Source organism: Typopeltis vanoorti, chromosome 1, assembly GCF_054136105.1.
Source record: "Typopeltis vanoorti isolate ZY-2024b chromosome 1, IOZ_Tvanoo_1.0, whole genome shotgun sequence".
Classification (NCBI taxonomy): domain Eukaryota; kingdom Metazoa; phylum Arthropoda; class Arachnida; order Uropygi; family Thelyphonidae; genus Typopeltis; species Typopeltis vanoorti.
The window spans coordinates 48,178,152-48,202,884 of NC_143549.1; the positions used below are offsets into that span (position 1 = coordinate 48,178,152).

A 24,733-nucleotide genomic window follows, 5' to 3' on the forward strand; every position below is an offset into this window, starting at 1 on the left:
GCACAATTATAATACTATAGGCTATGAGGCTGAGATTATCTAGGAGAATGAACTACAGAGAAGGAGACTTGAATAAGACTGTGGTCAGAATTGCCAAGGAGAGAGAGAGAGCAGACATCCGCAGCGTATTTCGAAGGGGACCTGGTTAAGTAAAGGTCAAGAATGTTGGTAGAATGATTCATCATAAAATTATGGAAATAACTGCCACATTAGAGTAAAACTTCAGTTTAATATAAACCAAAATAATCACTTGATTTTTCAACCTTCATATTAAGATCATCATCTGAAATATATGCAGCTGTACAAAGAATCAAGTCGCACTACAGTCTACATGATATGATAAAATTACACTGACTTGGTCAACCATTAAAATTATTGGTCTGACCTCTAGTGAAAAAAAAAAAAAAACTTACAACATGAAAGCTAGAGTCCTGTTATTATTATCTATTTGGTTACAAAAATAAATTAAAACAAAACAGTATGGAACATGGCCAATAAAAACTGAAATAATTGCTTAGAGTCCTAAAGTCAGGGTTTGTGGAAAACTTGAAGAACTAAGTGGGTCATCCAAATTCTTGGGATTTTTATACCACCATTATTGTTAAAATTAGGATGGTTAATCAAAATTTCACAGGACTTTTTAAATTTCCGTTCATACAAGTTTTTGCATAATGTAAAGAACTTACTTTTCCAATCAATTTGGTGTACGGTATTAAGAGTATGATATGAGAGGACTGCTTCACCAAAATTGTTAAATTTAATGTGTCGTTTGTGTTCTTTTTTATGAATAGGGATTGTTCGTCCTTCATATTAGTGGAATATGAAGTTATTCATATTCCACTAATATGAAGTTATGAATGCAATAGATACAATAAACTTAGGATGAGCCAATGGGAGAGAGGATCCTTAGAGGAGTTGAATATGTTTTTAATTTTATAGGTGGTCTAAAAGTGGCATTAAGATTATAATGGTATAGAATTTATTTTTTCTGATAACCCTTTAATGTATGGAATAGCTATGGTTTTATTGTAATGTATATTATATGTATTTTTTGATGAAGTTTTATGAAGAACTTTATTATTTTTGCTACAGCCATTATTTATAAATGTATTGCTAATAATTTGCAATTCTTCTTTAAGAGCTTGTTCATTAGAGCAAATTGTTATAACTCTAACAATTTGTTCTAATGAACAAGCTCTTAAAGAAGAATTACAAATTATTAGCATTACATTTATAAATAATGGCTATAGCAAAAATGCCATAGGGAGGACAATCTCACAATCTGAGTTATTAGCTTGTAAGAAATCGATTTTTAGGGACAAGTAGTCAAAAAGGGCAGAGTTAGGAGCATTAATTAAACCTTGGTATCTTATCTCTTGTGGGACTAGCTCTAACTGATGAGACCTCAGATTTCAGCAAGACATGTACTTTATTTTTCATTTTGATATTCATTTTTATTTTATTGATGCTACTGCAGTTAAGATTTGCATTATAATATTATTTTTGGCCATATCAAGGCCACCATTTTATAGCTCAGCTACAGCATTTGCTGGTGGTGTGAAATTTTTTCTGTATCATTATTCATTTAATTTCAGTCTTATGACTGAAAGGCTTTACTTATAATCAAAAGATGAGGTGTAGTTTTTTTCTTCCTCTTGAGATAATGGTACCAATTCCTCTGAACTCTAGGAATTGAAATTCCAGGATGTGAAGAAGAGAGACAGGTGATTAAAGTTTTAAAAGAGATAGTTGGGGCAACCAAGATTTATTCTTTCAAGGTATACAGCAGAAGGAAACATTTAATTTAATTGTAGTTAAAGATGTGGAAACAAGGGATAAACTACTACCACAGAGTTTTACATTACAAGGTAGCAAAATAATTCCTGTAATATAAGAAGCCAGATTAAAACAGTAAAAATTGGGAGATATGCAATGGTACATGCAGAAAACAGAAATGAAATTCTTATTACATTTCTGTTTTCTGCATGTACCATTGCATTGCTTTCTCCAGACCTCAAAATGAAGTAAAAGCAGTAACATACAAAAGAGTATATCAGGTGAAGATTCAAACTGGCTTTCTGGTGAGGTCTCCTTCACAATGGATATGAAAATGCATGTACCAAATTTTGCCAACATCAGTCCAACTTGAGTTATGGTGAACTATCACAGGAATGGAAAGAAGAGTTCCTGGATCTTCCAATTCAGTGTAATGAAGATGGTGCTTTCACACAAACTATACTTGGTAAAATAACAAAAACGTTTTGACAAAATCACCATAAATTAGCCCAAAAAGTCCAGAATTGCAGGAACCACTTTCCGAGTCAAATATAAATGGAAAAACAGCTGAAATTAACAATAATCAGTCTAGTATGACAACTAAACAGATACAAGACCAAGTGCAAACAAATGAAAACTGTTATACAAGGAGAAACTAGAAGAAACAGAAAAGCAAATAAGACATCTGAAAGAACTTAATATGCAAACAATATTATCAAAAAGAAAAGATGAATTAATAAAAAAAAAACTGAGGATAAACAAAAAAAATATTAAAAGATGAACTAAAAACAGGAACAAAATCTAAAATGAGAAGAAATAATAAAAAACATAAAGATGGAGAAGTTGTGGATCATGAAATGAAGACTCCTGAGGCTCAGACGAGTTTATGGACTATGAGGAACCATTTCGTACTAATAAAGGGAAGGCAAGAGATAAATTAAATTAAATTTAATTAAAGAAATTATAGAAAAAATAATAAAATTTACTGATAAGTTTTATTAGTATGATTATCATCTATATAAAAAGAAAATAATTAGCTTCCAAATCAAGAACAGTAGCCATGAAATTGAAATAATGTCAAGCAACTGTAAAAAAATAGAAAAGAATTTACAAGTAGGGTACAGTTCTTCTTCACAGATTGAAGAACTCATTAGGCTCATTCAAATTCTAGAAGTTAAAGACATACCAATGATACTTCACTAATCATATCATCTCCCTTCTGCATTGCATCTTTAAATGTATGATGATTCCATTTAAACAAGATGCTGTATGGAAACTTATATTATGCCATAATATCAAGTTTTTGTTTCTTCATGAAATATACTTTTTGCAGGTACAAAGATATAAAATCTTTAACGGATAGATGTCCACTTCTTTCCTAATGGAGCATTGAAAGATTTAACAGCGCTGGAGTAGGGATTCTTATTCTTGTTCCATTCTGTAATATCCAGAGAGAGAGAGAGATGCAGAAGGGAGAATATTGACTGGAAATACTGTGGATGTGTAATAAGGTTAATTAGTGTTTATGCTCTGTCCAATGGTTTCAATACAAGAATTGTATTGAAAATCCCACATTATACAAATAGGAGAGCACTCCCAAAAGTGGAAAAGTGGGATATACACAGTTAAAAATGCATTGACAATGCTCAACTAGCAGGCATATGAAGGATTTGCAATCCTAATCTCCAAGCTTACACATACATGAATCAAGGTACCCACCTAGATCAAATTTATATCTCTTCTTCCCTTATAAATAGGAAAACTCAGATAAAACAACTTGACATCAACATGTCAAAACATAACCAGTTCTACTTAAATTCCACTGCATGGAACAAGCAGAGATCAGTTCCAGACCATGGAGATTTTGCACCAATTTTCCCACTGATATTTTCAACTAAACTCCAGATTTCCTGTTCAAATGGAATAATGTTACTTGGAACTGGGATATATATATATATCATTAAAATTCCAACAAGCAGTAAAGCAGAATATGACTGAAAGCTGAAAGGAAGAAACTTTCCTCAAAAGAAAAAGTTGAAAGACCTGTATAAAGAGAGAAGCTGATTCATAGCAAACCAACAAGTGGAAAGGCAAAAAAAAAAAAAAAAAAAAAAAAAAAAAAGTGGAAGAAAGAAATTTTAAAATAAGAATACAGCAGCAGCTAAAAAAACTTAACAGAGATCATAGCTTAACAGCTGGAGCCTATTTCTCTATCTAATACTGACAATAAGATTTTTTTTTTCATTATCAATAACATGCTCAATTAGGAATGAGATACATAATTAAAAGCACATTGGTGTATGGAGGTCCAGGCCAAGCAGTAGATATAATCTGTTTCTGCTACAAGATCTACTCTGCTTAGTTAATAGAAAATAAATAGTCAATGGCGATGCTATCTCAAGCATTTGATAATGTTACTTCTATTTTACATCTATTTCTGTTCCACATCCAGCAAATTGGTGTGAAAAACTAATCACAATGGAGTACTGGAGTAAATGATTCCTATCCTGTCAGGTGTCTTCTTCCTTCAGGAGATCGACTACTATGTATTTCCACAATGTCCTATTCTGTGCCTCTCTGCTGCATTCCTTGTATAAGAGATAGGTCTTCTATATTTTTCATCCATTCCAGTCTTGTCTTCCTCTCCTTTTCTTTTCCTCAACAGTTCCTTAGAGAAGTGTCCTTTGTAGGCAGTTATGTCTAAGAATATGTCCAAAATAGCTGACTTTTCTCTTTTTAATTTCTTTTATCAGGCTTCTGTTTATGCCAACATCTCTAGTACCTCTTCTTTTGTCTTTTTCGTTTTTCCATGATATCTTCATAATTCTTCGCAGAATCCACATTTCAAAGACCTCCAGTTTTTTCACACTCAGATCGACGTGTCCATGTCTCTACTCCATATAATAATGTGGACCATATGTAGTATTTGGAAATTCTTTGTCTTGTTTTCAGATTTAATTCTCTAAATGTCAGTAGATTTTTCATACTATTGAAAGCTGACTTTGCGATTTCAATCCCCCTTCTAATTTCATCTTCTTTTTTATTTCCTTTTCTCTTGAAATTATCATGACTTCCGTCTTTTTAAAGTTGAAACTGAGGCCATACTGTTTGCTGCACTTAGGGCTTTATCTATAAGAATCTTGAGGTCATATTTGTTTTTAGCTAAATTTAACCATAAATGATTATAAAAGGCCAACAGTTGAGATTGTTCTTGAACACTTCAACATTCTGGCATTGACATTCTTTCCATTAATAAAAGCAAAACTTGGTATAAAGAAATCGTTAACCTCTTTTACCAGGAACTTCAATGGGTACTGACAATAATACTTTGATAGCTTACTGAAGTTCCAAGGAGACCCTAACAGGAGGGATCTTGATTGAAGAATTGCATATGGTCACCTTCCAGTAAACACTATCAAATGGAGGTACTATGACATCTGTTACCAACTGCAAACAGTAGAAAATGCATTCTACAGCTGCCCTCTTGCATTGTGTATTTGGAACAGATTATGTAATGTGTTGGGCATTCCATTATTACTTACACCAGAATAAGTTTTTTTTTCCCCAGCAATCTCCACCTGTCAGCAATGGAAGAAAATTTAAATTTTTATAATTAATGAATTAAAATACCATTTTAATTCATGTTTTTTCTTAGTAAAAAACATGGATTTGAAAACCAGTAATATCACATACAAATGCTTTTTTTCCCAAAATACTTTGCAACATTATATTATGGAAATTTTATTCTTCAGTCAGATAATTTATTTTTGTATTTAGAAAGAAGCATTCTAGGAGATACCAAATTCCTACGCTAGATGGCATAGACCACCCACATTATGTAATATTCACCGGGGGGGGGGAATAAAATTCTGTCTATTTTTACTAGGAGAGGTTTTTTTAAATAGTTCCATCTTCTTAGTTCATTGTGGTCTTATGGCCAGAACTAGCAGGGATGACTACAGAACAATTCCAGGCTGAGAAGCCCAAATCAAGGTGGTTAATTTGATGTGGCTAACCACCTGGGTATCAGTTATCTTTGTGCTTTAGTTTCAAATGTTTTTTTGGTTGTTCAGCTGCATGAGACTGGTGAAAAAGAGAAAATGATAGCATTTGGCTATACGATGACATAAAGGATCTGAGGCCTTTACTCTATCTCTCATACTTCTATCTGCCTTTTCTTTCTCCTAATACTATTAGGCTCTCTTGTACCCTTATACTAACTACTTTTTTTTTTCACCTGAATAAAGGTCAAAACTGGTCTGGATAGTGACTCTTCTCATAATGAAAATATTATACATGTCTATAAGGATGTGTGCTCTGCATTATGAGATATTAACAAGACTGATAAGAAGTCATCAACCCCTATATGAAAGCAGCCCAGTTGTGAAGTACTTCACATGCAAACATTCTTACATATGGATAAAGGATTAAACAAACATATAATTTCTTGACAAGTTTAATTTAATGAGATCAATGAATTCCTATCCAGGAACTGATCTGTACAATGGAGTAATTAATATTATGGACTCGTTTCTTATATTATTTATTGCATTAAAACAGTTATATTTCGATCAAAAAATCAGCCACATGCAAGTGCCCGCTATGCCCACCGTGCAAAGTAAAGATGGCGGCAACAAAAGCCAATGACGAACAAGCACCTGTGTCTTGCCAGCATAACGCCGTCAATCACCAACAAAAACACAAAGTGCCACAGCTGTAAAATTGATATCAGCAATAAAAAAAAGAGGATATAATGTGCGAGTTCTGCTGCCACTAGTTACACATCTCCTGCCAAAAAATACACAAATCGGCATACAAGATATATATCGACCTTAACCAGCCCTATTTCTGTTCGCTGTGCCTCCTGCCTGTAAAACAACTTCTGAAATTAGGCAAACGAATTGAAAACCTCGAACAGCACATCAATGCTATGAATGAAACTCTTTCCTCTAAAATACGAGCCCTGGAAACCAAACTCGAACCAACTGGCAATCAGCACCACAATGCAAGTTCACCCTTCCCTGCAAATGAACTCCATGACCTAATTGCATCAACTGTACACGACTCGATGGAGGCCAAAAACAAAAAAATTCAACACCATTATTTTGAACTTTCCAAAGGAAAACGGAAAAGCACTAAAAGAAGACATCATCAAATTAGCAGAAGGATTCAACATCGATTCAAAAAATATCATCAGGTACCATCGTTTCGGACCCATTAACAAAAGAAAGGACGGAACGAACTTTCCATGCCTAGTAAAAGTGACTTGCGACACGCTGACAAGCACATCAAATAATGGTCCAACAATCTCCCAACAAACAGCTTCCTAGTAGAAGATCCCTGTGCTCTGCAGCCTGGTTTTGCTCTTCCTAGGAAGATTTGGTCATCAATCAACAGGATCAGGACTAACTAGGGCAGATGTGGCCACCTACTACATAAATGGGGGCTGTGTGACCACCCTTATTGTGATTGTTCTCCCGTGGCTCAGACAATTACTCATATTGTGAACGATTGCCCAAGGTGCCAATTTCATGGTGGTGGCCTACGGGACATCCACAAGGTGATGGATGAGGCCTTGGATTGGCTTTCCAGTCTGGATATTGACCTGTAGTTGGTATGGTGGTGGCGGCGGTGGTTATGGAGGAAATAAAGATTCAAGGCACTATTCACCACGAAGATGTTATTCTCATAGCTGCTCTCATAGTCCTCGTCGAAGTATCAGCAGAATTCCTCCTTGTGCTAGAAAATGATGATGCAAAGTTAAATGGGTTTTCTCTAATGGATCAAGTTTTCACAATAGTCACAACTGCTCTCTAATAAAACCTTGGATACAGCTACATTTGTGTTGTGATGCATTGAGAGAAAACATGAAGTCTTGTTGTTTGGTTTCATATTTGGTGCAGTAGGATGATAATTTTCTCTGACTCAATTATAACACATTACTTTTGCTTTTTTTTTATAAAAAAAAGGAAGACTTCGAATGCAGTTCGTGCCTTTTATGTAATGAACTTTTACATGCTAAGATTTTCATCATTTGTTTCTGGAGATTGTGATTGTACATTTCACTTGTCAGTTCCATAAAGCCATATGCATAAATAAATAAATCTTCCTAGGTGATTTTAATGTCCATAACACCAACTGGCTTTCTTCTTCCAGTTGTACAGATCCTGCAGACAGAGACGCTGAAATATTTGCCATCACCTAACCTTACGCAAATAGTTCAAAAGCCGACCAGAATACCAGATAACCCAAATCACTCCCCAAATACCCTAGATCTCTTCCTTACCAATGACCCTCCCAAATATACAGTGAATATAGTGAGCCCCCCTGGGTAATTTTGACCAAATAAATTTAAAAAAAAAAAAATTAGTTATGAAATATAGTAGACAAAAGCAACAATCAGAGAGTCAACTTTAACGAGCAGTCTAGCTAGAAATGCTAAAATTACTTCCAAAAGCTTTGCTAACACATTAATTCAATGTGTAAATTGCAATGCAAAGTAATTATCACTAATGCCATCATTACTTAGGAATTCCAGAATGCAAAAATACAGCCTTGTAATTCATTTAATTTTATAAAAATTAAGTAGTGTCAAGTAGTGGCTGGATGTAAGTCGGTACATTAAATCAACAAGGGTTGTAGGGATTAGGGACTTAACCGTAATAAGTATACTGTCATTTTAATTTTTAAACCTTAAAACTGTGCATTACTGCCACTATAAAACAGGAGAATAATCACCCAAATCTTCCTTGACAATCACATCTTCATTACCTTCCCTATGTGAAGGACCAAGCTGCAGCTCTTCTGGTGTAACCTTTGTTTTTTTGACGAAAATGTCCAATGTGATTTGCTTATTCCTCTTCTTTTCATCATAAATTTGTTTATAGCAAGCAAATGTATCATGTACTTTCCTTTCTACTAATAAGTAGTGTTCAACATTGGGGCCAGTGTCTTCAACCATTTTTGTGAACATTACTAACTGCAGAGAACATTTCTGCAAGACCCTTTACTGTGAATTGTTTAACTACCTCTTCTTGTTTCTCTTTTCCCTCTTCCTTTTTTTGTTCTCCTTCTCCTGAAAATGTTGTTCTTCCAGTTCGACAATTCTTCAGGAGTATTTTTTATGAGTTGAACTATGTTGTCATTATTCACTTCAAGATTCAGATTGTTTGCTAGGCTCACTATTTCTTTACTTCAGTTTATGGCTTGTGCCTCTACAGATACTTTCAAGGACAGTGGTCTGTTGAATTGGTCACTATTATTATTATGGTTCATTGCTGAAACACCCAAACCAACTTTCCCTGCCTCCTCTTTTATTCCATCTACTTCTGTTCTTTGGAACAGCCTCCAACACTGTCTTCCTCCAAAAAATACAACCTTCAGCTGTTCAAACAGAATGTGAACAGAGTCATCTTTCTTCTTCTTATCCTCTTGCCCCCACATATGGAACTAATTCTGCTATAAGTCTCGTTATCTTTTGTGTGTGGGTCAAATAAAAAATCTGTTATCAAATTGAATAAGAAGAGTAAAAATGTTCCCGTAAATAGAGGAATAACACAATACAATATCTCCCAAACTTTTTGCATATGCCTTAGAGAAAGTTTTTCATGAATTGAACTAGAAGAATAGAAGAATTAAAATCAACAGAAAGTTTCAAACTCATTTGTGTTTTGCTGATGATATATTTCTCTTGGGAGAAGGTGCAGAAGACCTAGAAATAAAATTAAGTAATCGTGAATGACAATTTAACACCAACATAGAATTATACTTGAAGATAGAGAAGTGAAGAAAGTAGATTCATATTTTTATCTGGGGCAAAAAAATGAAATAAAATAAAAATGAACAAACAGAAGAAATAAAAAGAAGGATACAAATATGGTAGATGGCTTCTGGGAGTATAAAAGGTATATCTTCAAAGGTGATATTTCCATTTATTTGAAGGGGGAAAGCTTTTAATCATCGGTCTTATTTGTAATTACATATGGCAGTGAAACCTGAAACTTAACTCAAAACAAGATTCACAAACTGAAAGTTACTTAGAGAAGAATGAAAAGGAATATGCTAAGTGTGAAAAACTTAAGGAGTGGACACTCTCCCTCTCCATTCAAAATGGACATGATGCAAGATATAACACAAGATGGATTAAATTACTGACAGAATGAAGATCTATGTATGGTTGCAGACAAAGAGGATGACGAAGAAAGAGATGGCAAGATGAAATTTTCACAATTGTTAGAATGCAATGGATGAAAAAAAAAAAAAAATGGAATGGAGAAAATTGAGGGGAACCTTCATTCAGCAGTAGACTGATCTAGATTGAAGAAGATCTGGAACAGTCTTCCTTGCAAAGTATTTCCACACAACTACAACTTGCAACTCTTAAAAACTTATCTGAATCCACCTGTACCCACCCACACATACACATGGTACTGATGTGCTTATTGCCATTGGAGCTGCATGTATGGGATCAGTGTGTGTGTGCGTGCGCTTGAGTTCTCATAGTTTTTACACACAGGCATGTAAAAACTATAGAGACATGTTGTGAATTGTCTTCAAGCACAGAAAAATAAGAACACCATGGTAGATATACAAAGTTAAAGAGGCAGTGATGGAAAAAATAAGTAAAAAAATTGTAGCAAATAATTCAGGAGATGCCTTAAAAGAATATAGAAAAAAAATGTAAGAAAGATATGCTGTGTGGAAAAGCAGTTAAATAAAAGTCATGGAAAGACCTCTGTTAGAGTACAGATGACACATATCAGGAAGGTGACAAAATGTTCTGAAGACTATTGAAAAGCTTAGAAATTGAAGAGAAAAAATACTGTAAAAGGCACCCAAAACAATAAAGGTACCATGAAGACTGAAGATAAACAGATTCTGTCTGTAATAATTAGTTCAAAGACAAATGAAACAAGCAGTAACAAAACAGTAGTATTAGATAATTCAAGAAAAATGCAAACAGGCTCACATATCAATATGGGGCATAAAAAGTTATAAAAATCCTGAAATGTGGAAAGGCACTTGGAGTGGATGATATACAATGATAAATGCTCAAAATATAGAGGTATAAAATTTGAAGTGGCTATGAATTCAGAAGGCTTGGTCAGGAGTTCAAATTCCAGACATGGACTGGAGTTCTCATAGTTTCAATCTATAAAACAGGAATAAAACTGAATGTGAGAATTACAAGGAATTTTTTACCCCTATATATATATATATATATATATATATATATAGGGGGTAAATGGAATATTATACAGAACAATACACAAACTATATTTGAGTTGTAAGTAAGCAGTTAGAATTGAAGGAGGTACAGGAATATAGTTTAATGTAAAATCAGGAATAAGATAAGGGTGCACATCATTGCCATCCTTATTAATCATCCATATGAATCTTATTATGAAAGAAAGTGGCATTAAAGCCGATATTGGAATCAGAGATATCAAACATAAATCTTTGCTTTATGCAGATCATGCCAGAGACTTACACTGCTTATGTTTACTCCTAAAGAAATAACAAGTTTCCAGGATTCTCTAACTAAACTGAAGAGCAGCTATAACAAATTTTGTCACAAAAATTGGAAATAAAGATCAAAAACTATGAAAATAGGCAGGAACATAAAAAACTTCAACTGCATTCTCAATGGAGAACTATGGAACAAGTAAAATATTTCATCACAGTTTTTAGTAAAGATGGAAATAGACAGAATAAACAAAGCTGGCATGATGGAAAGCCAAATGAATAAATTTATATGGAATAAGAGAGAAATTAGCCAAAATATTAAACCATAAACAATATACAAGATAGTGTTTAAACTACTTTAACTTATTGATCTGAGAGTTGGATGATAAATAAAGCAGTTGAACCAAGACTATAGACCACGGATATCAGAGTTCCGAGAATTATGAGAATGAACAGATGAAATCAATGGCAAAATCCTATTAAAAATGAAAATATCAGCAAGAAACATGACAATATTAGTATCTGAAAAGAGAGAAGGTGTGTGTGTGTGGAGCTAATGTGGAATGGTCATTTGAATAGAATGGAAGAGAAAAGGTTAGTAAAATGTTTGCTTCTAAGATGGCAAGCAAATGACCTATATGAAATCAAGATCTAGATATATTGATTCAATCAGTGCTCTAAAAGACAGAAATATGGGATGAGAATATTGAAGTAGGAAAAGTAATATGAAGGAAAAATATTATTTTTCAAAATATTTCAAAAATATCTCATAAATTACATTATTACTAGTAATGTAAATTTAATCATATAGAACTGTCATAGATCTACATTGAGGATTTTATATACAGGTAACCCTCGTATAACGCGGATGTTAGGTTCCATAGAAATGCCGCGTTATGCGAGCCTCAGATCACATAGAAAAAGTAGGGTTAGGTTCCGAAATTATTATTTTTTTTAAATTAAATTATATAAACAACAATGACATACCCAATAAAAAAATATTTTTATTTAATTCTTGTAATTCATGTAAGTTAAGAAAACATATAAACTATGGAACAAATATATAATATAAACTTATAAAATTACAAATTTTACGTAAACATCATTCCACATAATAAAGTGCATATTTTAATCATCATCACTGTCTTCAAAACGAACATTTCGTAGATGTTACAAGTAATCGGAATTTCTTTATTTAAGAATGGCCGGAAGTTGTTGTCACTTGAAATCTCTTGGACATCATTTGTATAATTCTAATTCCATACTTCGGCTGGTTTAGTTAACAAGAAGTCAGTAATAAGACCTTGTTTATAACTATGCTGCAATTTTTTTATTAAGTTCATAATACGGAGCTAAACAAATATCCAATTGTCTCTTGAATTTTCCGGAGCCCTCCGTTGAGGGATCTTTATCGGTAAAATAGCTTCCTAACTTTCTTGCCAAGTCCAATCCTTTTGCTAATTTCTTTAAACTGAATTTTTTAACGGATTCATCACAATCAGAATCTTCAACAGAACTTTCCCCTCCATTTGGTTCGACGTCATCTATTAATTGTACCAGTTCCTCCTAATTTAAATTCATTTCCTCATCAATTAATTCACTAATTTCATTTTCAACCATTTTGCAAAAGCCCTTTAAGCAGCAATTACTATAGAAATAATTTTTTTACATAAAAAAAAACATTACATATTGTATGTAACTCACCAGAAAATAAAGTGCTCAGCTTTAGATTAACACACATGATTTTTAATACGTTTTACTGGCAGAAAACGAAGACAACGTATACAACAATAATTAACACTTTACAGGTAAAAACACTTGATGTGCATGCATGCTAAAGGGTATTTCCCCTAAAATTCGCTACTTATAACTACATGCACAATAAGGGCAGACACAAATTTAATGAAGAAATTTGATTTTTAAGTCACGCAGTGAAAAATATATGAAATGATGAAGGATTACTGCAATTTGTAGACCGCGTTATATCGAAACCGCATTGTATAAGTACCGCATTGAACAAGGGTTGCTACAATTTATAGACCGCATTATAGCGAAACCGCGTTGTATAAGTACCCCGTTATACGAGGGTGTAGAAAGTTTTTTTACCTTGGGTATAATATACGTTAAAGATACCAAGCTATTTTAAATATAAACCTGGTTTTAATCCATTTCTCAAGTAAGCAAACAGACAAGTGCAGGCACAAACTTGACTTAGTTGTCTGTTTGCTTACTTGTGAAATGGATTAAAACAAGGTTTATATTTAAAATAGCTTGGTATCTTTAACGTATATTATACCCAAGATAAAACACTTTCTACATCTATCTCTCATCCTGAGATTTTTATATTTTTATATTTAATGAGGTCAAAGCACCATATGGTAACTTGTTTTGGTAAAATATTTATAAGCGCTATATTACTTAAACCTTGGTATTTCTAAGCCTGGTTCCCACTGATGAGACGTCAATAAAGGTTGAAACTGGTCCGGGTAGTGGCCCCCTTGCCTTTAATGCATAGCATCATACATCTCCTCAAGGAGATTTGCCTTGCATTAAGGGTAAATACCAAGAATAGTGATCAGAGCTTATTCCACCTTTACCACGAGTTGCACTACGTGCAGATCACCCAGACTTGCACTATTTGCAGGTACAAACTTGACTTACTTGTCTGTTTGCTTACTTGGGAAATGGATTAAAACCAGGTTATATTTAAAATAGCTTGGTATCTTTAACATATATATATATATATACACGAGGTATGGCTATTAAATAATGAGACAAGGTGTGCTGTGAATTGTGTACTCCTAGCAGTGGAAAGTGCTTGAGCCATGAATGACTGAAGGTTCTAGAAGCAGTTGAAATAAGGACTGTTTGCTATCACTCATAGTTAGTTTGTAGGCAGCTATAAAAGCAACACGCGTGAAGTTGCTTTGCCAGAAACATGTCTAACAGTAAACTTGAGCAGCGCATTAATTCTCAAATTCTGTGAAATTGAAGACATCACCAACCAAGTGTTTGAAACTGTTGCAGGTGTATGGTGATAATGTAATGTCACGTGTGTGAATGTTTGAATGGCAAAAAAAAAAAAAAAAAGCAAGAATGAGCACGTCAAAATTGAAGGCAATGCTGATCTTTTTTTTATTTTATATATATATATATATATATATATATATTTATATATATATATATATATATATATATATATATATATATATATATATATATCAATGACATGGTAATGGTTGAATAGGTACTAGAGTTACCTCGAAATTCTGGCCAAGCTCAGAGAACCAGTGAGGAAGAAGAGAGAGACCCGATCTGTGGAAGAACAAAGCTTGGATTCCACATCAGGACAACACTTCAGCCCACGGTGCAGTCTGTAAAGAAGATCCCAGTGTTGGACCATCCACCTTACTTGCCGGACTTAGTTACATGCGACTTTTACCTTTTTCCAAAGTTGAAATCCGCATTGAAGGGCACCTATTTCCAGTCAGTGGATGAGATAAAGGAGAAAATGGCAGTGCTACTGAAGCAGATAACATCTGATGACTTGCAACACTGCTTCCAACAATGGAAAATTCATATGCAATGGTGTATAGATAGAGGAGGGGAGTATAATTGTAATAATTAAAAACTATTTTTGCAACAGTCTCATTATTTAATAGCACACCTTGTATATATACTCATAAAGAAAATGATGATGATGATGATAAGGGGTATTCTTGATAGTGGCTACTGGATGGGCAGAGAAAAGAATGGGTTTGTTATGTAAGTACAGGACATGATAAATCTTTCTATGGTTAAGTCAAAAAACGATTTATTTGATTTCAGAAAAGCTTCCAGCATGTCAAATTGTTTGAGATGCTTGATTAAAATGTGCTGCACAAATAATGATGATAATTTAACAAGCTGGTTAAGAAAAAGACTTGTTGACAGACAGTAGTTTATAGAGTACTGTCAAAAAGTAAGGTAGTTAGGAACAGGATGCACTAACCTAACTGTTGTTTAATAGATTCAAAAATGATCAAAGCTCACTTTATCTTCCCTTACAAATCAGACTCAATGGCCTGTCACAGCAAAACAAGTTGGCTTTACAGAAACCTAATGCTTCGACTGTTAATCACATCTACAAAGCATGACATAACATGCCTTGCAGATGAGATCATCATGCAATGAGCAGCATGGTCTACTGGTTGCATGTATTCTAGGCTGACTGTCTATTTGGCAGGATGAAAAATCTGTTTCCCAAAGGCAAAAACCCTGACACCATCAGATAAGTCATCTTCAGAATTCAAAAGTCTAACCAAAGTGTATTATAAAATGACTGTTCAAATATAAGACACCAACAATTTTCTTTGATAATGATATGAAGCTAAACAGAGTAGTTAATTCTTCAGTTGGTAAATCCTTTAGAAGGTAATCTTAAAAGATTGGAAGGGCAAGCAAAGGAGTGAGATTTACAATTTAATGAGTACAAATGCAAATGTATGTGATTCAGGAAGATGATAAAATTAGATGGATATCAGGCAAATGAACAAGCTTTAAAAATAGTCTGCAAATATAAGGATAATATTAGTAAGACAACTAGTAAAGCTTACAAGATTACATGCTTAATTAACAGAAGCTTCACTTTAAGAATTTATGATGTTTCAATGGCAGTCTTCGTATTATAGCTAACAACTTGACATTCATACAAAACTTCAGTGTAAAGAGAATCAAAGATATTCACAGAAAGTTCACTAAAATTCATGCAGGATCATATCTTAATAATTATGATTCCATTGGTTAGTTGTATGTTGAATTTATTGTAAAAGAAGGTGGAGAGGATATTTAATTGAAGTTTCAGTTAATTGAAGCTTCATTCAGTACACACATAAGACAAACAACAGATCATTTCTCATTTTCTTTTATTATTACCACCACCACCATTATTATCAAATTCCTGATAAGTACCATTCAGAAAAAAGTCTTTTTCTTCTTCTTCTTATCAAGGATTAGGCATCTGCATGTATCAGCTTCACTGGTCTTTCCATCTTTTCACTGGCTTTTCCTTTGGTCTAAATCCCCTCTTTTGGTATCCGATATCTTTCCATTTCTCTCTATATTCCTTGATCTTTTCATTTATGTTATAAATATCTAGTTCTTTTCTGATGTCTTCATTTTTTATATGGTCCAATTTTGTGCACCCTCTAATTGTTCTTAAAAATAAATCTCATCTCTGTAGCTTTTATTTTACTTTCATCTTTCTTTTTAACCATAGCTTACACTTGAATAAAGGATTAAACTAAATTTATTATAGTCTAACCAAGTGGAAAAAACTTCCAACATCTTTCTCTAAATCCAGAGTAATTTAAAAATAAGGTGAAGCACCTTTTGGTAACTCGTATAGATAAATATGACTTCTCCATTGCTTCCACCTTGGTATCACCACCTCTCGGTCTGGCTCCCACTGACGAGACCTCAATAAAGGTCGAAACCAGTCTGGATAGTGGCCCTTCCCTTATTGCATAGCATTATACATGTCCGCAAGGAGATGTGCTTTGCATTATGGGAGATACTAAGATAAGGAGTGATGAGAGCTTAGTCCACCTTTACCACGAGTTGCCTCAGTCCTGAAGATACTTCAGGTGCAAACTTTGTTTGCTTACACCTGGATAAAGGATTAAACTAAATTTATTATAGTCTAACCAAGAAAAAAAACTTCCAACATCCGAGGTATCTTTATATTCAAGATATCTCAGAAAGTGCTCATATCCTAAAGATTCGTCTTACAGTTATGTGCAAACACATCAACCAAAAAAGAATCAAATTAGGTTCTTTTTACTTTCTTCAAAAGAATTTTTGATTGACTGGCTGCTCCATCACAAAATGTATATCTGAACACCAATTCAATAAATAAATGTCAAGTCTTGCAGAGCACATAATTAATATTCACTACCCACAGAATCCTTTCAGATAATTTCAAGCTTCTACTTACCTACATTCCAATAAATCTAAACCTAAAAATATTTTCAAAGAAAGTGCTGAAGTTCATCATTGTCCAAATTTCAATCTTAGTGATGGATTTTCTATGAGAAATTGCCATTGAAAACTGTATTTCTTAATTTTATTATTCTATGGGTATTTCCATGGAATTGGAAGGTTCACTGCAGGAGACCCACACTAACCTTTATATTCATCATGATACTTATCATACCTCTCCTTAAGCATTCACTGTCAGGGCACTCATAACTAAATCTGAGTGACCCTCTATTTCTCTAACTATTCATATACTGAAAAGTTTCTTTTGTGACAATCATATATAATCCTTTTAATAACTTATGTTTCTATCATCTTCCTTCTTTTCTGCCTATCAACTAAATTTTACAATCCATGCACTTTCAACCTATCCTCATAGAGAACATTCCACAAACCTGTCATCAGCCTGGTTACTTGTCTCTGGATCTTCTCCACCACCTTCTGATCCCCGAAGCACTCAAGTGAGAACATTTGTGAACTCCTGTGCAAGGATTTGACTATAGTCTTATAAAGAGGGATAATAACTTTCCTATCTTACTTGTTTATGTGTTTTTCAACTTTTAAGTAAGCCATTTAAACCAATTTTTTTTTTGCAATATGCCTTCTGAATTTCAACCCTGTCTACCATTACCCCTAAGTCACTAGCCTCATCAATTTCCTGCAATCCAGCCTTTACATTTTGCTACATAACTACTTATATAAAGTGGCCCAGAATGCTATTTTTGAACTTTCTATTATTCATTCATTAACAGTGATGATGGTTTAGATACATAAACCACACTATTTCTATATAATTTGCACTTTTAATTAAACTTCTTTACCAAGCATGCTCTTTTCTCTCATTCAAATGGATTTTACTGCAAAGAATAATTTAGACAAAAATTAAATTCAAATTTATTTTTAAACTACATAATTCCTTCTGCTTTTTTTCTTCAAATGATAACTTTTGTTGTATTTAATGATAACATAAAACAAATTTAGAAGAAATATTGCGAATAAATCAAACCACATTTTTATTGATATAAAAATATGTTTTATTATTATAATATACCTGCTAAAACTATCTTCGTTCCAAAAATATTCAGGCGAATTTCTAGAATTTTCAATATTTAGCAGCATACACCAGTGTCTGAAGTACTGCAAATGAGATGGAAGAAGATGACTGGTAAACTTTGGTATAAGAGCAAACATTGAATGTTCTGGATCATTAATTTCCTTCTCTAAGCCTCTAAAGAAAAAAGTCCAAAAAAACATGTCAAAAGACCTTATCTGATTCCATGATATATATATATATATATTTTTTTTTTTTTCTAAGACATTATCTAATTCTCTGATATATAAAAACAACATAATAACAAGTAGTTCAAATGTGATATACAGGTCAAAATTTGTTGAATCAGATTCTCATTTTACTCTTTCATTTCCTTCTGCTGCAGTTCTTTGAAACAGTCTTTGTGTGAGGACAATGATTACCAGCTGTTTAATAATATCATCAACAGATTACTTCTTTTCTTTTGCTCACATGCCATGTTGTATTGTAGATTTTGTGGATTCTCATACTGGTATTTTAAATGCAGAATCCACTTATGAACATAATTTGTACCTTGAAATGTGTTTGCAAGTTGAACGTTCATAAACTTAATTTTTTTTCATAAGATATATTGTTAACATTATTAATGTACAGGTGAACTTCAGGTATAGTAAAATGTGCATAAGCATGGAGTTCTGTGTTCATTAAATGAATTAGGGGTATCAATTCATTAGCCCATGCAATATTCAGAAATATGAATTATTTATATCTTGAAAGTTCAGAAGTAGAGTTTCACGAATGTGTGTGGAAGCAGGAACATAGTAAACTTCGACTGCATTCTAAATGGTGAATCTATGGAAATAAGTAAAGCATTTCAGCTATTTATGCACAATTTTTAATGAAGATGGCAAATGAAATATGTACACAAACAATAGAATTAGCAAAGCTGGTATAGTTGGGAGTCAAATGAATATATTTATAAGGAATAAGAGAGAAATTGGTCAGAACATTAAACTAGAGGTAAAGAAGAAGTCAGTGTTCAAGCCAGTTTTAACTTATGGATATGAGAACTAAAGACCAAAATGAAGACCTAAAATGAATGTGTCAGGAAGGTACTTGATGCTATTAGCATTCAGGAATGTGTAACTAAAACAGTCTTCCACATACCATTGAAGATATGTGAGATGGTCACTTAAACAGAATAAGAGAGAAAAGATTAGCAAAGAATGTTTGATGCCGAGATGGTAAGGAAAAGGCAGAGGAAGACCATGACATAGGTGGATTGATGTAGTAAGAAGTATCTTACAAGACAAATATATAAAAGCCGACAATAATAAAGCCCTTCCAGATAACAGACTAATTTGGATTGTACCACATACAATCCAAATAGAAAACTAGTAACAATGTAAACTTTTCAAGTAGTACTATGATAGTATTCTAGACAATCCTTGAGGGTATATATTAGGAATACATATATGAGAACAGCAATGCAGCTAGTCAAGAATATATGAACAATTGGTTGATAATTTAAAAGTTTGGTAGTTGTACTAAAGTAATGTCTTTATGTATGTCTTTTTTTTTTTCACTTCTGTGTAATGCACCTGATAAAGTCTTCTAGAAACATGAAACTAGTAGTGCCTTGAGAAAAAAAATTAATTATTTTCTATTTATCATTTGGCTATATAGTCATAAGTTATTTAAAAAAAAAAAAAAAAAAAAATATATATATATATATATATATACAGTAGTTCCCTCTTTATCCATGGGGGGGGGGGATACATTCCAACAAGACACCATGCAGATACCTGAAACCGCAGATAACACCAAACCCTAAACATACTATGTTTTCTCCTATATGTACATGCCTATGATAAAATTTAATTTATAAATTTATAAATCACAGTAAGAGATTAACAACAATCATTAATAATAAAATACAATAATTATAACAAGATACTGTAATAAAGGTATCTGAATGTGGAAGGAATCTTAGCAACCGAAGCATACGTTTTTTTATTATTTATTTTTTTATGAAGTCGAGAACTTTTAACTTTTCACTTAGCACTTTACGGCTTCTCTTTGGCATATCTGAATTACCAGCATCACCACCACTGTGCTTTGGGAGCCATTATTAAGTAAAATAAGGGTTACTTGAACAAAGTACTGCAGTATCGTGACAGTATCTGATAGCCAAGAATTACTCAGAATGGCACGCAATTCCTGATTTCCAAAAGGCTGCAAAGTGCAAATAGCTTTCTCTACTTTTGCAATGAGTTGCCCTGATGCTGGACTACTTCTGGGATAAGCCGAATTGTCTATTACTAAAAGAGCCATATGGCTTCATTTCAGCAATGTTAAATTACACAGGCAAAGTGTATATTAGATCCAACATTTCAAAGCCAAATGTTTGTAGAAACTATGAAAGTTTCATAAGTTGATCTGAGTGCTTATGAGAATACAATCATCAGCATCCCTGAGTTACCTTAGCTACTTAAGTCAAGTAGGTAGTGCAACTCGGGGATGTCGATGATTGTATTCTCATAAGCTCTCAGAGAAACTTATGAAACTTTCATAGTTTCTACAAACATTCGGCTTAGAAATAATGTTGGATCTTTAATATCCACTTTACCGATGTAATTATAAACTGTTTATTTCTGGAATTTTCCATTTAATATTTTTGGACCAGCGTTGACTGCAGATGGGGGAGGACTGGTATATATTTGGGTTGTATATTTGTATATAAACAAACAACTTATAACAGAAAATTTAAAAGCTGCATTGAGCATAATAAATGTGTACACACGTGCTGAATGCAGCATACCCCCAATGGAAAGCGTATCTGCTTGTCATCATACAATTGGTTCAAATCCCAATGTGGAAAATATTTATGAATGCCTTTAGATTGTTGATTTTCAATACTAAGTGACCTGAAAAGTAGTAATAAAATAGAACAATTATAACAAGATACTGTAATAAAGGTATCTGAATGTGGAAGGAATCTTAGCAATCAAAGCATATGTTTTTTATTATTTATTATTTTATGAAGTTGAGAACTTTTACCTTTTCACTTAAAAGGAAGCACTTTACGGCTTCTCTTTCGCATATCTGAATTGCCAGCATCACCACCAATGTTTGGTAAGGATTTTAAAATCATCTAATCCTCATCCCATACACAGTACCAATGCTGTATTTTCAACCTTTCATGGGTGGGAATAACAAACAAAAGCAGATTAGTATTTAAAAAAAAAGTTGGAAACCTAGTTGAGATAAGATCTCATACTTATATTAGCATTCTAATTCTTCAGCCATGCACTTCCTGATAAAGTGTTTTGTCTGTTCATATTTTCCATTACAAATATCAAATCTCTAAAAGCTGTATAACATGAACCAGATTATGCACCACTGAGTCTATTAGAGAGCAAAAGGAAAGGGTGAAAGAAATGATTGTTGTGGCAGGTACGAATGATTTGAAATGAGACAAAATGGAAATTATAGAAGACCTGAATGAATTGCTTGAGGTAGCAAAAGAAAAGAGTGAGAGAGTTAGAATGATTAGTCTTTTGCCACGGTATGACAGTGAAATGTTTAAAAGGAGGGCTATAATTGTGAATGACTTTATGCATGGGTTATGTATGACGAGTGGTGTGGAATTTGTGGATGTGTGGAGTGAGTTTGATGGGCGAAAGGATCTATATAAGATGGATGGCTTGCATTTGAATGGTTACGGTGTAAGAAGACTTGAGAAAGTGTTGCTGAATGTAGTGGATGTGCAAATTCAGGGAAACTAGATTTGTTAAGGGGGGGGGGAGTAGAGATACAGTCCTTATGGAGGCAGTTGAATGTAAGAATGAATATAATATGCCAGAGCAAATAAGGACAACAAATCTGAGTGGGATAGTTAATATAAGGCATCAACGTAGGGTTGGGGCTAATGGGGGTCTTAAATTCATGTACACCAATACTAGGAGTATTAGGAACAAGAAGGAAGAGTTTTTGGCCATGGTTGGCACTTCCAGACCACAGGTTATAGGTATTAGTGAAACATGGCTGACTGTAGATGATATAACTAGTGGGATTGAATGTGATGGGTATAGTGTGTTCAGGAATGACAGAGAGAATAAAATGGGGGGAGGAGTATTGTTGATGATAGCTGATGAGCTCCAGCCAAGGAGAATAGAAGTTGAATTGCAGGATAGAGAAAAGAGCACATTTGAGGCCATTTGGTGTGAGATTGTGGCTAGCAGAACTAAATATACAATTGGGTGCTGCTATAGACCAGGTGATGGAAAAGATGGTGGTGACAGTATGCACAAGCAAATAAAAGAAATGGGTGGAAGGAGGGTGATTATTATGGGAGATTTCAACTATGGTCGCATTGATTGGAGTGAGGAGAGGACACACGGGAGGAAGGAACTGGATTTTATGCGGTTATTAAGGGATAACTATCTGCGACAATATGTAATGGAAAATACTAGGGGTCAGAGAGTGCTTGACCTAGTAATTACATCTGAGGATTTGGCTGTAACAAATATGACCACATTGCCACCAATCGGTGAGAGTGATCATAGGGTCTTAACTTGGGAGGTGGCTAAAGGTGTAGAATTTTCAATTAAGACAGGGTACATGTGGAATTATCGGGTTGGAAAGTATGACAAGCTTAGGAGTTTGATTGGTTCAGTGCCATGGCATGTACAACTGCAAGGACTAGAAGTTGATAGTGCATGGGAGGTAGTTAAGAAGTGCTTGCATGAAGCAATGGCTGACTGTATACCTAGAGTCCGAATAATAAATCAAGTAGGGGTTAAATGGATGAATAACACCATTAAGCTTGAGTTGCAAAAAAAGAAGCAACTATGGAGGGAATTTAAGGAGAAGGGTGACCAGCAGGCACATGAACGGTATAAAGCGCATCCCAGAAGGGTGACGAGTGTGGTAAGAAAAGCAAAAAAGGATTACGAAAAAACATTGCAATGCAGGCTAAAGAGAATCCTAAACAGTTTTTTAGATATGTAGCAAGTAAAAGGAAAAATGTACATGGCAGATAACTGAATCAGTTGAGATAGTTGAGTTACTGAGTGAGCACTTTGCAAAAGTATATCATCCAGGTGGTGACATTGCAGAAACGAATAAACCAGTAGATTATACGGGAATTGTGGTTAATGAAGTGGAGGTGAGTAGTCTATTGCATAACCTCAATGTCAATACATCTGTGGGATTGGATGGTATACCAGCTCGTGTTGTACGAGAAGCAGCTAAAGAATTGTCAGTACCCTTGACCATTTTGTTTAATTTGAGTCTCGGGTCTGGGTTAGTCCCGAGCGGGTGGAAAGAGGGGAAAATAGTTCCACTGCATAAAGGTGGTTCCAAGACCGCTGTTGTAAATTACCGACCGATTAGCATATCAGGAATCATTGTCAAGGTCTTAGAGAAATTAGTCAAGAAAAGAATACAGGATTGGATAGATGAAAATGGGATATTGTATGGGGGACAACATGGTTTTGTGAAGGGTAGATCATGCCTCAGTAACTTGCTCACGTTTTATAACACAGTGACGGCTGAACTGTATAGGGGTAATGGGTTTACAGTGATACTACTGGACCTTGCCAAGGCCTTTGATAGGATACCACATGGAACCCTAATCAGTAAACTGGAGCAGATGGGTATAGATATAGTGTTGGTGAGATGGATAAGAGGGTGGTTGAAGGAGAGATATCAAAGAGTGGTTTATGCAGGAGTGGAGTCTAAAAGACGTCTTGTGACTAGTGGAGTGCCACAGGGCTCTGTTCTTGGACCACTGCTTTTCAATTTGTTCATCAATGATATTGGAAAGGATCTGAGAGGAAGTGTTCACTTGTTTGCTGATGATGCAAAGTTGGGTAGAGCAATTGTGAGTGCACAGGATGTCAAAATTTTACAGGATGATTTGGATAGTTTGGAGGACTGGGCTAGGAAAAATGGATGTCAATTTAATATGGCAAAGTGTAAGGTTATGCACTTTGGGGTGAAAAGAATAGCAGCAGTATATCGCATTGGTGGAACCATACTCCAGGAGATTGATGAGGCCAGGGATTTGGGAGTGTTGGTGGATAGGGAGTTGAAGTTTAGGGGGCACATTGCAAAAGTAACTAAAACAGCTCACCAAATCACTTGGCTTCTGAAAAATACTTTTAACATGCAGAGACGAACAAGTTGTTGTTCCTCTGTATCGAGCCTTGATAAGACCCCATCTGGACTTCTGTGCCCAGCTATGGGCACCAGGGTTTCTTCGTGATGGGGAGGAAGTGGAGAGGGTCCAGAGACGAGTGACCAAGATGATAGCAGGTCTGTGGAATGAACCTTATGAGAATAGGTTGAAGATTTGTGGGTTGCAGAAATTGGACGATAGGCGAAGGAGGGTGATATGATTGAGACATTCAAATTACTGAAGGGTTTTTATAAGATTGATCC

At 34.2% G+C, this 24,733-nt stretch overlaps 1 protein-coding gene across 1 annotated transcript in view; it reads right to left on the reverse strand.

The window, feature by feature from the left end:
- The window catches only part of Dna2 (DNA replication helicase/nuclease 2), a 310,882-nt gene that overhangs the window by 129,706 nt on the left and 156,443 nt on the right, over nucleotides 1-24,733 (reverse strand). The window contains exon 9 of the mRNA XM_090416054.1: nucleotides 18,308-18,484. Coding sequence (XP_090272180.1) covers nucleotides 18,308-18,484 — 177 coding nt within the window. The remainder of the gene's footprint in view (nucleotides 1-18,307; nucleotides 18,485-24,733) is intronic.